The sequence below is a fragment of the Jaculus jaculus genome, chromosome 6 (assembly GCF_020740685.1).
Source record: "Jaculus jaculus isolate mJacJac1 chromosome 6, mJacJac1.mat.Y.cur, whole genome shotgun sequence".
NCBI lineage: Eukaryota > Metazoa > Chordata > Mammalia > Rodentia > Dipodidae > Jaculus > Jaculus jaculus.
Window position 1 is genome coordinate 159,431,373 of NC_059107.1, and position 19,725 is coordinate 159,451,097.

Here is a 19,725-nt window from a genome sequence, read left to right on the forward strand (position 1 = left end):
GCAAATCTGGATTGCTGAACCTTGGCCGTCGTGACACCAGGGCCAGGCGGTCCTGCGTTCCCTCCCTCCTGCTACTCTACGACCGGCCCTCATCCAGGCCCTCAGAGGAAGCATCCACACACAGCGAGGGTCTCCACCTCAGAGCCTACTGACTAAAGAATAAACTTGGTGCGCTTTGTCTAGCTTCAACACAATGCAAAATGCCGGAAGCTACATTCCAGACTGCTAAGAAATAGCATATATTACTGTGTGTAACTAGAGGGGTCTTTTGGTTCATTAAACTGTTTCACCTCACTTTTTAGGACAAGTTAAATAAAATCCTAACTTCGTACAACCATGCTGTCAGGTATTAAAAAAATTACAAAAAGAAACTAAAACAGCAAATATTTTGTTTTGAGATAGGGTCTCAAGTAGCCAAAACTAGCTTTTTTTCTTTGAGAGAGTAAGAGAATTGGTACGCTAAGGCCTCCAGCCACTGCAATTGAACTACCACCTTGTACACATGTGTAACCTTGCACGCCCGGCTGATGTGGGATCTGGAATCAAACATGGGTTCTTAGGCTTCACAGGCAAGCAAGTTAACCACTAAGCCATCTCTCCAGCCCAAAACTAGTTTTAAAGTATGTAGTTGAGGCTGGCCTTTATCCTCCTGCCTCCACCACTAAAGTGCAGAGATTACAGGTGTGTGACATCATACCTAGCTAAAAACATCAAATTACCCTTTCTGTTCCCCTCTGTTGATTATAGTTTAGGTAACTTAAATTCTTTGGTATGTTTTCAGGTCTCTTCTGTTTTTGGTGTGTGAACGCTCATGTGTAAGTATAGGTGCACGCAGGCCTTGGCATGTATATAGAAGACAGAGGACAATTTTGTGTGTCATCCGTGCTTCCACCTTGCCTGAGGCAAGGCCTCTTATTGTTCACTGCTATATCCACTAGGCTAGCTGACCAGCGAGCTTCTGGAGGATAACCTTGTGTTCGTTTCCCACCTCACCATAGGTGTGCTGGCAGCAGACGTCAGCACCACTGTGTCTGGCTTTACCCAGCTCTGGAGACCCGAACTCAGGTACTGACACTTGCATGGCAAGGACACTATCCACTGGGCTGCCTCCCCAGCCTGCTGCAGGATTTTCTGTGGGAACTTTTAAAAATCACATAGACCTCATGATTTCCTATTTTTCTTTTTTCAACTTGGATTTGAAAGACTATTTTTAAATCCATTTGATAAGCTAAGTAAAAACCAGTCCTTATTTAAAAACTGCACTAGAACCTAGTGGTGAATGAGTGAAATACATCAACTGGGCTGAAGTGCTTCATATCTAGAGCCTGTTGTCCACCACATCGCTTCTCTTCCTTTAGTGATGTCCTGCACCCTGTCTAACCAGTGTAAAAGCTACTCATTTTGAATCCTGAACTGCTCATCAGCTCTGTCTCCTTCTGATTCCCTTTTAGTCCATACTCATCCCTTATCAGCTCTTGTACAACTGAATTCTGGCCTCCCGATTGCTCTACCCGCTGCTCACCTCTCACCACCTCTTTCCCAAGTGTATGGAAACACAAACCTGAACATGTAATTCCCATGCTTAGAAACTGCTAGTGGCTTGGAACTGACCCCAAATTAAAGGACTGATGCTTAAAATACAGCAATCTCCTCTTGAGTCTACATGTTCTCTGTAAATTAGTTGATCTGGGGGTCGGGCTTTGGGGTAATGTAGCCCAGCTCCAAGCCCAATACTCAGACTACTTCCTGGATGCTGCTGTGAAGATGTGATGCCAGGGGCTAGCTCACTCTTGCTGCTTCCTCCTAGCTGATGTGACAAGAGCCAGTTTCCTGCTCATCCCATGCTTTCCCTGGCCAAGCTTAAACTTCCCCTTGAAACTGTTAAGGAGTTACTGTCTCATAGGGACTTTATGTTAACTTGCTATATCATGTTATATCATATCTAAATGCCTGATAAATACACAAGACAAAATGGGTCTCCAATGAAATTGATGATAGGGTTGAGGGAACGTTCATTAAAGCAGGAGCAAAACTGAATGCATCTGATAAAACCTGAGACAATACTAGACTCAAAGTGACCTTGATAAGCTTTTATTTATTTAGTTAGCTAGTTAGTTTTTGCAAGGTAGGATACTGCTCTGGCCCAGGATGACCTGGAATTCACTATGTAGTCTCAGGGTGGCCTCGAACTCATGGTGATCTTCCTACCTCTGCCTCCTGAGTGCTGAGATTAAAAATGTGCGCCACCATGTCCAGCTTGAAGCACCATTTATTAAAAAAGCCAAGTCAGTAAAATTTTCATAGTTTTTTTTTTTTTTCATTAAGAAGAACAAAAGCAAGCTGGAGAGACAGCTCAGCAGTTAAGGCACTTGCCTACAGAGCCTAACAAGCTGGCTTCAATTCCCCAGTACCCATGTAAGTCCAGATACACAAAGTGGCACATGCATCTGGAATTCATTTGTAGTGGTTGGAGGCCCTGGTATGACAATTCCCTCCACCCCACCCTCTGTCTGTCTGCAAATAAATAAATAAAAATACTTTAAAAATCTTTTAAAAAGAAGAATAAAAGCTATGTAGATAAAACTGAAAAATACCTTTTGGTAATAGTGAAACATTAACTTAAAGAGTCAAAAAGAGTCTAACTTCTTAAAACTCATGTAGTAGTGCATGCTTATAACCCCAGCACTTGAGAGTTTGAGGCAGGAGGATCAGGAGCACAAGGAAGGACAGTCTGGGGCCACAGCAAGACGCTGTCCTTTGCGGGGGGGGGGGGGTATGAGTAGTATGGTGTGTGTGGCGCACACACATGCAGGAGCTGATGTGGTGCCATGTGCACTCTGCTGTGGTAGCTGGGAGACCGTCAGGTACCCCTCTCCACTCAACTGCCTGTTTTTCCTCGAGATGGGTTATCTTTCTCATTCTGGAGGTTGGTGTTTGAGCTGTTGGATTAGTTCTGGAGATTCAAACTCAGGCCCCTCTGACCTTCCAGCTTTTGCAGTTTTTAGCTGCTGAGCCATCTCTCTAGTCTAAGATCTTGTTTTAAAATATTAGAAAAAAAAATGAACTATGGTGATGGTTCAGTAAGTATGCTTGCCATGCAAACATAAGAGGCTGAGGGGACCTGATCTGTCCTGAGTTCAGTTACCTAGCACCCACATAAAAATAGCTGGGCATGGCCACACCTACCTACATTGGGGCTCACAAAAAAAAAAAAAAAAGCAGCTCTGGGCTCAAAGCGAGACTCCATATTAAGGACATACGCAAATAAGCGATAGAGGAGTGCTGAACATTTCCCCCAGGCCTCTGGATGTGCACATGCATGTGCACACAACAAACACACTGCAATCCATATCCAGAGAAATATAGTACAATAAGATCTTTATATCATGGGGCATGATAAGCATGTGTACTAAAGTTAACAAGTAAGATGACTTTTACTCTCAGGGTAATGCAATGACATTTTCTCTTATCTTTTTTGTGTTTTTAAAAATCTTTTTAAAAATTTTTATTTATTTATTTGAGAGCAACAGACAGAGAGAAAGAGGCAGATAGAGAGACAGAGGGAGAATGGGCGCGCCAGGGCCTCCAGCCACTACAAACGAATTCCAGATGTGTGCGGCCCCTTGTGCATCTGGCTAACATGGGTCCTGGGGAATCGAGCCTTGAACTGGGGTCCTTAGGCTTCACAGACAAGCGCTTAGCCGCTAAGCCATCTCTCCAGCCCTTTTGTTGTATTTTTTTAAACAGTTTTATTTTATTCATTTATTTGAGAAAGAGGCTATATATATGTGGAGAGAGAGAGAGAGAGAGAGAATGGTACACCAGGGCCTTTAGCCAGTGTAAACAACTCTAGACAAACTCCAGATATATGTGCCATCGTATGCATCTGGCTTATATGGGTACTGGGAAATTGAACCTGGGTCCTTAGGCTACATAGACAAACACTTTAACTGTAAAGCCATCTCTCCAACTTGTTTATTTTTATTTTTTTAAATGAGAGAGGGATTGGGCACACTAGGGCCTTCAGCCACTGCAAATGGACTCCAGACACACATGCTGCCTTGTGCATCTGGCTTATGTGGGCACTGGGGAAATCAAACCTGGGTCCTTTGGCTTTCCAGGCAAGTGCTATAACTGCTAAGCCATCTCTCTAACCCTGTTTTTTGTTTTGTTGTTTTGCTTTTTAAGGCAAGCTCTCACTCTAGCCCAGGCTGGCCTCAAACTCATGGTTGATCCTCCTACTTCAGCCTCCCAAGTGCTAGATTAAAGCCAGTATTTTGGATCCTTTATCATCTTAATGGATGACATGCAAGTGTTTTGAAAAATTAAGTTCAAAATATAAAGCTGGCACTCTATTCTTAAAGACGTACATAAAATAAACAGAAGATCAGTGAACGGTTAAGAAATAAGCTTAAAGCAAAAGGAAAAAATAAATAAAATAAAAAAAAAACTTTATAGTAGTAAACGGCATGGTGGCGCATGCCTTTAATCCCAGCACTGGGGAGGCAGAGGTAGGAGGATCACTGTGAGTTCGATGGCACCCTGAGACTACATAGTGAATTCCAGGTCAGCCTGAGCTAGAGTGAGACCCTACCTCGAAAAACCACAACAAAAACCATTGTAGATATGATTTGAGGGTCAGATCTAACAAGCAGGAGACCGACGTTTTAAGTTGCAGGCTCACTGCTCATCCTTCCAGTGAAGATTGTGATGTAGAGTAACTACATCGTTATGAAATGCTTTTTACTCTCTGTAAAGTAGACAAGGATTTAGCACAGAGTCTAGGGATTTACCCTGACTATTGGTTATCAATCTGATTAAATATGGTAGACTCAAAATACCTGCTCCCTGCCCACAGTGGGGGTGGGGAGAGAAAGTAATTAACTTACAAGGCTCATGAGGATATGCATGCAAATTCGGAAAGCTAGAAATTGGATTGATGAAGAGTAAGTGGTTTGGTGGGCTGACAGGAAGGACGCAGACAGCACTGAGCAAGAGGAACTAGTAGAGAAACAGTGACCTCACTGCAGTTAGAAAGATGTGTGAGAGAGGGGGTGAAAAAAACAGCATCAGCTCAAAGTGGCTTACATCTCTGTGTTCACCAGAAAGGCATGGGCATACTAAAAAGGAAGTGGGAAGATGTCAAGTTGTGCATCGTGAATGAGACCACATCCTTCCCCTACAACTCTACCATCCCCTTCTCCCCGGTCTTTGAGGAAGCTGGTAGACAAGCATAAACCACTCAGATACCAGATTACAAGATTTTTCACTGGGAAAACTAAAACCTCAGAGACCAGACATATAAGGATGCTGACACTTCCTTGAAGAGGACCAAGGCCAACAAGCTCTGCTTATACTCTAAGAGAATTTCACACAGTGATTTGTTAGCATCTTTCACTTTCTTCTGAAAATATAAATGGATGGCCAAGGATAACTGGACATCTGAATGAACCTCTAACAAGAAAGGAAACAAACAAAATTGCAATGTGGGGCTAGGTACTCAGCACTTAAAGGCACTTAGTTATATAAACCCTGCCCACCTGAGTCAATTCCTAAGCCACTCATGTAAGTTGGATGAAAAAAGTAGAGCAAGCAGCTGCATCGGCTTACAGTGGCCAGAGGCTCAGTGCATGTGTACATACAAATAACAATTCTGAAAAAACTTAATAGTCACAATGTGCTCAAAAGGAAAGTACTATAATCAAAACCAAGCAGATAATTGATGTGATGCACTCATGTGTACAGATGCACGCGCCCCATGCATATGTATGTGGAGGCCAGAGACAAGGTCTCTCCTTCAACTGGGAGTTACTGTCTTTCAGTGAGCTGAGATTTTCTGGTCTCTGCCCCCTACAGACTGAGGTTACAGATATATAGGGCCACACCCAGCATTTTATGTGGGTCCTGGGGAGTTGTACTTGGTGATTGAGATCCCAAAGGTGTTACTGGGGGCAGCTATCTTTTCAGTGTGCTTGAGCTCTGCCTGGGGCTCCTGGAACGTGCGTGGTTGTGGTGCTGGTGGTGGTTTTTCTCCCTGCATGGATTTGGTAAAGCTTCTTTTGCCACTATGGAACTTCCTGGATCTGTAAGCCTGAAATAAATTCTTTTCCTCCCATAATCTGTGTCTGATTTTGAGATTTATCCCAGAAGTGTGGAGCTGACTCCAACAGTGGTCTTCCAATCCAACAGTTCCTCAAGTTTAAACAGCAAGCACTCTTAACTAACTGCTAAGCCATCTCCATAACCCAAGCTGATTTCTTAAAACTTAGTACAAAGATGTTTTTCAAAATATAAGAAATAAAAACAAGTAAATAAAAGGTTGACGTAGTTGAAGAAAACATGATAAAATTAGAACAAGAAGAACAAGAAGGGGAAGGAATACACAACAGAGGAGAAAAAGTAGGATCAACACTGAGGGTATAAATTCTGATGAACAGGAATTCCAGTAAAAACAGAGAAAGTAAGATGTTAGAGCAATCAACAAAGAAATCACACAGAGCTGGGCGTGGTGGTGCACACCTTTAATCCCAGCACTCGGGAGGTAGAGGCAGAGGCAGAGGCAGAGGCAGTAGATCACTGTGAGTTCGAGGCTACCCTGAGACTACACAGTGAATTCCAGGTCAGCCTGGACCAAAGTGAGACACTACCTCAAGAAATAAAAAAATAAACCAGGTGTGGTGGCGCATGCCTTTAATCCCAGCACTTGGGAGGCAGAGGTAGGAGGATTGATGAGAGTTCAGGGCCACCCTGAGACTACATAGTTAATTCCAGGCCAGCCTGGACCAGAATAAGACCCTACCTCAAAAAACCAAAAAAAAAAAAAAAAAAAGGAAATAATAAAATAAAAAGAAAGAAAGAAATCACATAAGGACACATTTATTTCCTGGATTGAAAGAAAGACCTCACAGAGCACCCTGCATGATGAAGAGACTCAGCCAAAGCCTCTCCCAGTGAAATCTCAGGGACCCTTCAGCTGAGAGCAGCAAGATCACACCTGGAACTGAAATGGCTCCAGTGCTCTCAAATGCAACATGGGAAGCCTCAGGACAAGGAGCAAAGAATCCAGACAGTGAGAGAAAACTCCTTCCAACCCACAACTCCACACTCAGCCAACTCTACATGAAGTATGGGACAAACACAACCTAAGAAAGAGAAACTTCTAAAGATGAAGCACTCCCCTCAACAGAGGTCCATTTTAAGAAAAAGGCAGGCATGGGAACAAGCAGAGTGATAATGATGAGAATTAGCCACCCCAGGGTAAGAATTATAAAAAGAGCCCTAAGGAATAAGTACCTTATTGCAAGGTGTGTGTTGGAAAGATGTGGCTCAAGAAATCAGCAAAAAATGAGTTAAAAACCTAGAGCAACATAGTCCCATAACCCCAGCACTTGGAGGCCATTGTGAGTTCAAGACCAGCCTGGCTGACACAGTGAGACCCTGCCTCCAAACCAAACCAAGTCAAATACCAACACCTACAGCAACGAAATGTTTTAGAAGAAAAGTAGTATTGGGCTGGAGATGGCTCAGCAGTTAAGATGCTTGCCTGCAAAGCCTAATGACCTGTCCGATTCCCCAGTACCCATGTAAGTTAGATACTCAAGGTGGTCATGTGTCTGGAGTTCCAGTTCCAATGGCTGGAGGCCCGGGTGCGCCCATCCTGTGTCTCTATTCCCTCTCTCTGCTTGCAAATAAATAAGTAACTATTTTTCAACATCTGTGGAACTCACAAAAGTGAGTTCCACAGATGTTGAAAAATAGTTTTAAAAAGTTAATAAAGTAAAGCAAATGGCAATAAAATGTTGATCGGAAACTAGCAGGGGCTAGTTCTGAAAGCTTCACTATTGAAAAGTCAATGTCCCCACTGAAGGAAAAATCAAGTTTGAGAAGGCAGTCAAACAGGATCACCTGCTGTTACAGGTAACGACAACTTTGTAACCTATGGGCAGGTTATTTAAGAAAATAAAAATGAAGTCTTCCAAAAAAAACCCCACTTCATTTTCTATCCATCATTTGGGCTAAGTAAAGAATTTGTTTAAGAAAATGGAACCAAAATGAAGTAATCAAAACCTTGAGCCGGGAAGGTTTTCTCCTACTCACCATCTCTCTGGCTATTTCCAGCGCTTCCTGCAGGCCATAGAGCCTGCCGCAGACCAGGTAGATTCCATTGGCCCAGAGAATACAACCCTCATGGACCCAAAATTCATTGCTGTCAAGAGGTAGTTCAGGGATTTGTAACTCCAGCTCAGGGCCACCTTCTGAAGTGGTGGGTACAGAGGGCTTTGCGTCCAAAACAGTCTTTTCGCTGCTGCCCTCAGTGGCTGCTTTTTTACACGGGAGCCCCCTGGACAGGGACCGAGGGCCTGCTCCACAGTCTTCTGAGCGGTGGCGCCGCTTGAACCTGGGATGCGCAGCCAGGCTCCTCTGCTCCTTTTGATGCTGCTGCTCTTCTTCCTCCTCCGTGTCCGTCTTGGAACCGTTGGAAGCGCTTTTGTGCCGAACCTTGACCTTGCTCTGCATTTCTGTGGCCCTCTTAGGAGGTGGATTCTTCGGGAGAGTGGCTGCATAATCTTGGGGATAAAAGGGTCCAAAGAGGTCACCCATGTTCCGGTAACTGGCCCACTTGCCACACAGACAGCAAACCAGGTGCCCCATGACAGAAGACTCTGTCACCACAGGCCCCTGCAGCATGAAGGATGAAGCTGGAAGCACCTTGCTTTCAGTGCTGCTGGGGGGAGGGGTCAGGGACCTTTGACCCTTCCGGCTCCTCACCAATTTGGTCTGTTCCTCCTCTTCAGCATTGATGATTGTACAAACAGCTCCAAGTTCACACTTATTTACTACATGAATATAAGGGAAAAAAGACTTGTTCTTGGCATCAGTTTTATCCAGTGGCTGGGTGGCATATTTTAGCTTGATCTCTGGTTCTTGGGGTTCTACAATAGGAACTGCTTGTTTGGTTTTCCGTTTTCTGGGCTGAGCCCCGGGCTTCCTTCTCTCCCTTCTCTGCCTCTGCTTTTTTGGCTTTGGCTCTCCATCTGCAGAACCTTCTGGAATCTGAGGGGGTTGGGGTGGTGGAGGTGGTGGCTGTTGCTGCTTCTTTTGCTTATTCACACTACCAATAGGCCTCCCCTTCTTCTTTCCTGACGGGAAATACCCCTTTGGGGGGAAACTCTCTTGTTTGGGTGAAATTGTGACTGTATCATTCTCTTTCTCTTCAGGCTTGGGGTTTGCCTCAGGGGCTAATATGCCCACAGGAGCTACATTCTTTGAGTCTGGAAAGATTAATGGTGCTGCCCCACCCAGGGAACCATCTGGTCTCCCTTGGTTACTGCCAGGCTTCTGTGAGGTTGTGGATGTCATGGCACCAGGGGGCTCCTTTCCAGGAGGGACTGTGTCTGGGTGTCCTTCTGCCTTCACTTTGTCGTCTCCACTGACACGCCACTCTTCGGATGTGTTCCTTGGGAGAGGCTTTTCAATATTTGACTCCTGGGTACTTGCACTAGCTAGATCAGATGCCACCTCGCCTTTTCTCTTCTCCATTTCAGCCTCCTGAGTAGCCACAGTTCCACCCTCAGAAGGACCGCTCTTCAAAGACAGAATGTCATCCAGTGTGACCGTGTCTCCCCCGACTTCAGCACTGTTTGTGGAGGCACTCCTTCTAATATTTGGGGATGTGATTTTCTGAACTATAGCTTCCAATTTCAACCCCCGCCCTTTCCGTGGGGGCAGTATTTTGGTCTTAGCAGGGCTTGTGAGGGTGACAGCTGGGCAGTTTCTACTGTCTGGGTTTGGAAGGTCCCTGGAGGAATCTCTCTTAGGACTAGACTTGATATCCTGACTGTGAGAAAGACGGGCATAGGAACTGAATGCTTTATCAGCACCTTCTTTTGATGGGTGAAGGAGGCGCCCCCTGTCGTCGGTGTTACTGTTCTTTACATCCTGTGACTGTCTTTTACTGGGAATGGGGGAGATAAAAGATCGGACGCGCCTCCGCATTATTAAGGGGTTTTGAGAAGAGTGGTCCTCTTGCCCCGGAAGCCTTTGCATTACATTACTAGGTTTGGATGACTGCGCAGAATCAGCTAGTCCATGTCCATCTGTTTCATGGGGTGGGCCATAACGTTTTTGGTTGGACATTCCTGGAGGTCCACTACTTTTGGCTGGAGAAGTTTGCCGAGAAAGATCCCAGCAAGATTCTTGTTGTAACTTCTGAGAGCCATGCTTCAATTCCATGCCTTTGGAAGGCAGACCATCACTTGACATGAGACAGCGCCCAGCTTCTTGAGGGCTGGGGTCATGGTAAGTCCCTACTGGTGGGCCATACATCATACCATCTTTGTCATTCTTCAGGGGGCTCCGTACTCTGTCAAGAAACTGCTGTTGCCGTGGGCTCTTCCGTGGCCCCTCCTGCCTGTGTTGGGCAGCAGCAATCACTCCCTGAGCAGAACTGCTGCTCCAATCTTTATACTCCTCTTGTTGCTGTTGGTACATCTGTCGCTTATAATGAAGCTGAGAATTCAAACTTGCGTTAGGGTCCCCATAGGCATGAGCCCGAGCGTTTGTGTGGTAAGCAGAAGCCAGGCTTTCTGAGTTGGGAGAAAAGGGAGCATGCAAAGAGCTTCTGTTGGCTCTCTCTGAAAAGGTCAGGTGTGGGTTCATGTGATGAGGGTCTCCCCCTGGGCCTCTGCTCCTTCCAGGAGACATCTTCAGTTTTTCTGCAAACTCATGGTACTGAGAAGTGGACCGACCCCTCATGGCTTCCCGACTACCAACTCTACCAGGGACCCTCCGCATTGGTGTGGACCTGCTCTCTTGTGGACCATAGTCTGAAAGGGAATCATGCACTGCTGCTCCAGGACTGGCATTACCACGGTAAGATTCATGCTTGATGCTAGTAGGATGGCAGTGGTCTCCAGATTTCTTGTTGAAACTGGCTTGGGATTTGGATTGTTCAAAGTCTTCTTCTTTTATCTGCCCACTCTGGGATTTCAGTTTTGTTTCCATGGACACCAACCCACCCGGGAGAATAACTGACTGACTTAAACTTGGGTTGAGTCGTTCATTCCTCCCCAATCTGGGGTCAGCACCCACGTGTCCCAATGAGTGAGCCCCTGGATCCCTGACAATGTGTCTTAGAGGAGAAATATCACAGATCACTGATCTCCTTTCAGAAAGGGAGACCCCAGACTCAGGGGCTGACGAGGGAGGCTCTATTTCAAATTTTCTGGGAATTGGGTAGTCAGCCAAATTGATCTGCTTCATTTCAGGAGCTGTGCTGCCTGATTTCCTTTCCCAGGGACCCCAATGGGGGTTTTCTAACAGAGTACCAATGCTCTTGTTCAGAAGGCCCCTGCTGGCTAATTCATTGGTTTGACTAACTAAGATGTTGGGCCGTGAAGTCCCTTCCAGGCCTCCTGCCATCCCCTGATGTTCTTGGGCACCTCTAGAATACCTCCTGTCAGGGTGGTGGTGGTAACCCTGAAGCACTTCCTGTAGCAGGCTGGGGAATTTCTCATTTCTACCCTTTCGTTCCCCATGGCCCACAAAATCACCCTTCTCTTGCCCTGAAGGATACTGAGGAAAACCACTGACATTTCGTGGCATAGCTGACCCAAAGCTCTCTTTGTAGCTATAGCGCAGACTTCCAGGAGCTTTGCTAGGCTCAGTCCTGCCTGTGAAAGCTGGACCCACTATAGAGTGGCTACTTGGGCCATTTCCCTCTCCATTGTGGTTGGAGCTGTTATCACTGTTCTTGTTTCCTTTGCTTCCTCCTCCTGGAGGGTCTGGCTGTGGAAGTGATGTGTGACTGGCTTCCTTTATCCCACTGTTGCTAGGTGGCCTCTGAGTCACTGTGGGATCTTCCTCTTGGGAGCCTTTATCTTGACCACAAGGCTTTTCTACCCGACCTGTCATGGCTTCCCGGGAGACAATCACCCCAACTGTTTTCTCATTGACTTTTGCATTCCCTTCAGACGACAGTGGTGTGTCCTTACTGCCTGGTGAGGTGGCTTCTTCTCTAGCTGCAGGACTGGCACTAAGTGTGGAGGGCTCATTCTGAGCACCTTGTGCTGGCGAGGAGCCAGCTTTCTCCGAGGCTCCACACTTGTAGGTGGTGTCAGAGCTAGTGCTCTGGCCACTTAGTTGCCTCACTCTCTCCCCTTGATCCTCTGAACTGCTGGAGCAGCCTCCATCCAGTGACTCTGCCATAGGGGACTTCAGTTGTTCTTCAGGCTGCGAGGAGCCTTCTGAGTTTGTGCAGCTATCTGCTTTCTTAGAGGATGAGGAGGGCCTCTTAGAGGTCTTCTTCTGAGGTGTCAGGGCATCAGAAAGTAGCATGTGTTGGACAGTATTAGGAAGATTGGCCACTTGAGTACTCAGAGCACTCAGACTACTTAACCCAGGATCTGTCAGCCGCTTTTCTGGTACCCCTTCTAGCCCAAACCCTTTAAAGCCTGCAGCATGAGAATTAGGACTTGGCATCATTGATGGGGTTGGACTGAGTTGAGGCATCAGCTGTAAAATTCGGTTTCTGGAACCCATGGGCACACTGCCTTGTCCGCACTGGAGATTTTCCCCACTCTGCATAAGAGGTGAAGGGGTCGAACTACAGCTTGGAGACTGAACCACAGAGGCCGCTGGAGAAGGATTAGAAATGGGACTGAAATTCTGGTGAAACTGCATCGGAGATCTCACAGGAACCTCAGGCTGGTTGTACTGCCCAACCTGGCTTTGCAGGGGCATCTTGGTGGCAGCATTGGTATACTGCATCACATGCTGAGGAGGGTGCTGTTGTTGCTGTTGCTGTTGCTGCTGCTGCTGTTGTTGCGGCTGCTGCGGCTGCTGAGGCTGAGGCTGTGGTTGCTGCTGCTGAGGTTGCTGCCCCTGCTGGGTCCCTTGTGGAATCTTTGACTGTTCAAAATTTTTCATAGACTGAGGCTGATAGCTGTAATTTGATTGTGTTCCATAAGCCTGTGCGTTGGAACCCACATTATGCCCTTCATACTGAGATCCAGCATTCACACTGTAACTGCCATCATAGCTCTGTCCAGACTGACTAAAACGTTGTGGGGAAGGAAAGGAGGAGGAGGAGGAAGAGGAAGCAGAAGACTGGTAGTGTTGGCCAAACTGACCCACTCTTAACTGATAACCAGCAGCAGAGGATGGCAGAGTTGAGGGCCGCTGCATTGGCTGTAGATGGGATGAGCCAGAGGCTGGCTGGCCAGTGGCTTGTGGCAGAGGCTGATGTGACTGGTAAAGCTGTTGTCTCAATTGTTGTACTTGTTGCTGCTGCTGCTGCTGCTGCTGCTGTTGCTGCTGTTGTTGCTGCTGCTGCTGACTGGAGGCCTGTTGTTGGTACTGAGCACTCCCAGGAGAGAACGGCCCTGTGTAATCCTGCTGATAATGAGACACACCACCTAGGGCAGAGTGCTGTGCTTGAAATTGGCCCACATGACCCTCACTCCCATACTGATTGCCAAAGCTGCTCCCCTGGGGAGGTCCATAGCTCTGCACAGGCCCAGAAGGCCTTCTCTGAGGAGGCTGTGGGGTTCCTGCTGACACGGGATCTTTGTTGCCTGCCATGTAGTAAAAATCTCCAGCCTCTTTCCTGAAACCCTGATAGCCTTGATGGCTAGAGGTCTCACTAGCCATTGCTGCAGCAGCAGCTGCTGTCCCTCGCCGTCCTCCACCACTGCCGCTGCTGCCGCCACCACTACTACCACCTGTGCCACCAAAATTCTGGAACATCTGGGCCTGACGAGGACTGAACTCTTCGATGCGAGATGAGCTGTGTACTTCCTGTGGGTAGCTCTGCTGGTTTCCGTGGTAACTGCTTTGCTCCCGAAAGGACTGCATACTGTTCAGCAGCACAGCAGCAGGCCAACAGCCCTCCTGGAAAAGGAAGAAGAGAAAGAAACACATGAGACATGCATCTCCTCAGTACAAACAAAATCAAGACCAAGGCAATCCACATGACCAGATGAACCCTGACTGGTTTGACTTTCATCTCCTTTTTTCTTATCCTATCCATTTCTGATAATGCCAAGGAGCAGAGAAATGCCCTAAGGAATTGAAAGAAACACTACTGGAATATACAAATTCAAGATAGTCATTAAAAATTTTCACTAGATAAAAGAGGCCCCCAAATTCAAATGTGTTAAATACCAGGATATGCCATTACTGACAATAAAAACACATTTTTAATGAGTCTTTCAAGTTGTGGTAGGGAAAGGGCAATAAAAACGACTTCCACATATTATATAACCATTGAACTGAGCCTCAAATGATGAGGTGGTCACTCCACTGGCTATCCATTCCCACTCCAACCCTTGACCAAGAAACAGAATTGGCCTGAGAACTGAAGTCAGTTATTCAGGTTTAAATGCACTCAATGTGGTTTTGCCTGTGATGACTAGTAATTCCAAGACACTTGACTTGTGGATTCCTTACACTACGGTCACCCACATTAACCTCAGCCAACCTCTTCTTGACATAATTGTGTCCAAGGCACCCCCTCAACCACCTACCCTCAATTCCCAGGAACAAAGAGCTAGATTTAAGACAGACAGTAGCAGTCACTACTCTTTCAGACTAGAGGTTTGCAAGAAGTTCTATCATTTCTAATCTCCATGTAGCTTTTCATCTGTTGATTTAATTATTCAGTTATTAGTGTCATTCCTGTGATAGAAACAGCAAAAAATAAGCATTACAAAGACTCTATTGAGGGGTTGGGGAGATGGCTCAGTGGGCAAAAGTGTTTGCTATGCAATCGTGAGGCTCTGAGTCTGAGTCCCCAGAACTAACATAAAGCTGGATGCAATAGTCCAAGTGCCTTAATTCCAATGACCCTATGGCAAGATGGGAGACGGAAATAGGAGAATCCCCAGAAGCTCATGGTCCAGCTAGCCTGGTATATCTAGCGATGAACAAGAGACCCTACCTCAAACAAGGCAGAAGATGAGGACTGACAACCAAGGTTGTCGTCTGCCCTCCACATATGCACCATGGCATGTGTATACTCATTTACACACGCTCATGTGACACACGCACACACAGACACACACAAACAATAAAAGCTTAGGACCCAGACTTCTAAAAGTTATTTGGTTGGCTGTCACTTTCAGATTCCCTTTACTAATGCATCATCCTTGTATTTAAATTTATCGACATGATTTCACTTATCATTTGCTTAGGCTTGTCTCCTTTTCAAAGTCAGAGATGAACGGGATAAGGTCAAACTTCCAAATGAATTTTTTTGGGTTTATTTTTATTTATTTATTTGAAAGTGACAGAGAAACAGGCAGATAGAGAGAGAGAGAATGGGCACGCCAGGTCTTCCCGCCACTTCAAATGAACTCCAGACGCATGTGCCCCCTTGTGCATCTGGCTAACGTGGGTCCTGGGGAATCGAGCCTCGAACCGAGGTCCTTAGGCTTCACAGGCAAGCGCTTAACTGCTAAGCCATCTCTCCAGCCCCCAAATGAATTTTTAAAAAGCACAATTGTGGGCTTGGAGAGATGGCTCAGCAGTTAAAGGTACTTTCATGCAAAGCCGGCTGGACTGGATTCAAATTTCCAGTACCCACCTAAAGACAGATAAACAGTGGTGTATGTGTCTGGAGTTTGTCTGCAGCTGCAAGAGCCCTTGATATGCCCTTTCCCACTTCTTAAATAAATAAACAAACAACCGTGTGGGGCTGGAGAGATGGCTCAGCAGTTAAAAGTACGTCCTGTGCAAGCTTGGGGGTCTGATTCCCAGGCCCACATAACCAGCAGGGCATAGCCACGTACATCTACAGGCTCGAGTCCTGCAGGAAAGCAAAGACCAGAGAATTGTTGCAGCTTATGGGGGGGGGGGAGGGAATGGGCAAGCACAAGGACGAGTAAGTGATTCTGGCTCAAAGAGGAATGGGTAGAAGAGCAGTGGAGCGGATCCTTGATGATTCATCTCTGGCCATTGCGAGTACACTCCACCCCGCCCCACCCCAGGTGAGCACATGGAGCGATGCATGGCCACATGTACATGCACACACTCAGGGTACATATACCCTACACAAACACCAAACAACACACATGTGCAAAACAAACCAACTGTTTATAAAAATTATGAGACATACATTAGCTAGGATGAGGCATCTTTCTCTCACAGCAGTTTGCTAAACTACTTTCTTCATTCCTTTTTAGAGGACTTGGAAGGGAGCTACCAATAGCAAAGACAAAGATTCATCCCCTTGCTCCTGGGCGAAGCCATACACAATGCTGCATAGGAACTCTGTTCTGCCTAACAGGCTTTCTGCCCACAGTATATGCCTTATCCCTCTCACCTCTTTGCAGTATCTGGGTGTTACCTTTCCCTGGCCATTCTATTCATTTATTTTGAGGAAGGGTCTCACTCTAGCCCAAGCTAACCTAGAACTCACTCTGCAGCCCCAGGCTGGCCTCAAACTCACAGCCTCCCCAGTATTGGGATTAAAGGTGTGCACCCTCACACCCAGCTCTGGCCAGCTAATTCCTCACACTGGCTCCATCTCCCTCTCCTACTTTGTATCTTGACTCCCAGTACAGAGGCATATATACAACTTGTTTACTGTCCATCTCTTTCCCTAGAGACAAAAATGTAAACTCCTAAAGTACAGAGACTGCCTGCTCCTTGCTGTAATTTTAATGTCATTCAAATAAGGAGCAGGCAGCAGACACTGCATGAATGATTAAACAGTTTAAGAACTAGGCCTTACAGAAGTAGGCTAGAGCTCACATATTAAGAAATGGCACGGGGGCTGGGGACATGGTTCTGTTGTCGGGGACAGGAGGTTCCCCAGGGCTTGCTTGTGGGCTAACCTACAGCCCTATCAGTGAGAAACTGTCTCAGAAACTCAGATGGACTGACTGAGCAAGATACCCAATGCTGACCTCCACACGCTCATGCACACACATGTGCAAGCACAACTGCATGTGTTCGTACACACACATGTACACACATACATGCCACACAGAAAGTGAGCAATATGACGCTGAGAAACTGCCTATAAATTCCTGTGGGTCCAGGTCTAAAGGAAAACCCAACCTACTCTGAGTACAGATGAGAACTGTGAGGAAACACTTCACAAGTTACAGGTCAAAGAGGAAGACAGTAACTTCAGACTGAAAGCCTAATCCACTCCTGAAATAACACTTTATCTTCAAAATACACATGGGCCTACTGGTTTCATACTGTTTGAATATATAGTCACACGGCCACATGACCATCCCTTCATCATTCTCATACAAACAATGTCAGTGTCACTGGGCGTGGTGGCACACACTTTTAATTACAGCACTCAGTAGGCAGAAGTAGGAGGATCACTGAAAGTTAAAGACCACCCTGACAGCACATAGTAAATTCCAGGTCAGTCGGGCTAGAATAAGACCCTATCTTGAAAAAACAAAAAAGTCAGTGTCTAAAGGAAACTTCATCGTTTTCAAATGCTTCCACAAAACAACTGTTTCTCGGTCCCCATGGATTTGCAGGGCAACAGGTAATGGCCACTTAAGTGTCAAACATTTGACACTATATTAACTCAGTCTACAAAACACCAGCACCCTCATTTTACACATGAGAAAATGGAGGAGGCACAAAGTCCCTGAGAAGCAGGAGTGACAGTCCAGTGTGGCAAGTCTTCCACAGGACATGTTGTTCATGCCACATTACCTAAAGGACTTGTTACAAGGCCAATAACACATGCCACACCTATCATCGGAGGTCAGCCTTGTAAGCAGGTATATCCCTTGGCGTTGCCCTCTTACAGGACCTCCAATGCTGTTCCAGTTCTCTACCTCTGCCACCTTTCCTAGAACTGCTAAGAAAACTTAGATGTCTACGCACACATCTCTCCTACCTGCAGCACACTTCTGTCCTAGCTCTCAGTGCCTGTGGCACTCTCTAAGACTGGAGATCCCTAACTAGCAGCAGTTGCTTGAAGGATGGAAAGCCACCTCCAGAGTCTCTATAAAAGCTTTCTTTACATGTTGTTTAGTTAACTCTGCAGTAAATAAAGCCAGGCTTCTGAAAGTTTGAATGCATAAATAGTGGTGCCACTTGCTCCCTATTTTTCCTAAATGGAAGGCGCTGCCAGTTAAAGACTATGCTAGACACTAGCAACCTTCCTGAGGCTGCCTGGCTACTGAGAACCCAATCTTGACAAGGGAACACAGGCATGGAAACAATTCCTCTCCAGGTCTGCTCTCAGTCTTCCCCATACACCCCTGACCTGGATGACTCTTGTCCCTTGGATTCTAGCCCATGGACTTAAAGAGTAAAGAAAAAAAAAAAAATCAATAGTCACCATCTCCTGCAGGGTACCAAGCAACTTAAGTATTCTTGGCATATAAGTATAATTAACAAAATTTGGTTCCATGCTTATCTTTTATAGTAGTTCCAAGTAAAGCAAATATACTAGAAATAGAAAATGTAAACATGAATTGTCTATAGCTTTTTGTCATTAGCGTAAAAATAAGCTAATAGGTGATCCCAATACTACCCCATCATTTTTTTTTTCTTTTTTCTTTTCCCTCTCCCCATTCTTTGCATTCTGTGTATGTTTGCCCAAGCAAGTAAACCCTGAGAGGACAGACCCAGGTGGGCTCCTGCCTGCCCACCAACCCTAGTCTCCCCTCATGGGTGCATGGGAAGAAGGGGAGTGTAGGTCGAATAATGGAGGTGCTTGTCTACCATCAACCAGTCAGGGACCCAGGACCTGGTGGCACAAATCCCCCTTCCTTTGAACCTTCTGCAGTCTGGTGATGTAGGGACTCGCTGATGGGCGTGGATGGGGACTGAGAAGTCCTGTAACCCTTGTGTGTGGGGGTTTGGGTTCTCCCATTATTTTTTTTTAAATCAGTACAATTGTGATTAATAATGGCACATGCCTAGTTTTCTTTGTTTGACTGAATATAAACATATACTAAAGAAAAATTGACACCCCCAAAGAAATCAATCATCCATAACAAATTTTCATGCATATTGTAAAGAAGCTTACCAACATATTCCTCTCCCTTTTACCTTTTATAATTTTCCTACATATTCCTAAATTTCTGCACATTTCAGATGGCCCATGGAGGTGCTCAGGTGGAGTCTAGAATTTGATTCATTCCAGAGTTTACACTATCCCAGCTACGAGCTGCTCTTCTTCATCATGTTGGAAGGCTGGCGGCTGCATCATCTTACAGAAAACCAACACTAAATGCCATTGTTCTGTCATCGCCGAGACCTTCCTAATGCTCCAACCCATTCCTTTCTCCCTGTAAGTTATCTTCAAGAAAGTTTTCTCCCGAAGTAGGTTTAATCACTGGCCTCCTGTTGACAGAATGACAACAGAAGTCCTTCCTTGCTTATTAAAAAAAGAAAGCTGAATTCTAAAGATATTAACAACCCATATGTTTCTGATTATGGCCCCTGTGAAGTATACACTATGCCAGCCGGGATCACTAAACAACCTCCAAACTCCTCTCTCTCTGCCCTGGGAGGGACACTGAGGGACAGAGATTTGCTCTGCTGCCCCCCACAGGGTAGCTATTGAGACTGGCAGAACCTTTCTACCAATGGCTACAACAGTGTTAGCTGTCTGGTAACCTGAACTACTTATCCTTCAGGCTTCTAAACTCTGCTCACTCTCTGAAACAAAACCTTCATTACTCTGCATTGTCAACTCCACATCAGGACCACCCTTTCCTCCTTCTCCTTTGCAGATCT

At 45.9% G+C, this 19,725-nt stretch overlaps 1 protein-coding gene across 4 annotated transcripts in view; it reads right to left on the reverse strand.

Annotated features, from left to right (window-relative positions):
• Tcf20 (transcription factor 20) overlaps positions 1–19,725 on the reverse strand; it is a 154,535-nt gene that overhangs the window by 28,392 nt on the left and 106,418 nt on the right. For all 4 annotated transcript variants that reach the window (XM_045151413.1, XM_004650361.2, XM_045151412.1 and 1 more), the window contains one exon: positions 8,098–13,890. In XM_045151413.1, coding sequence (XP_045007348.1) covers positions 8,098–13,854 — 5,757 coding nt within the window. In that variant the 5' untranslated portion in view covers positions 13,855–13,890. Of the gene's footprint in view, positions 1–8,097; positions 13,891–19,725 lie in introns of those variants that run through there.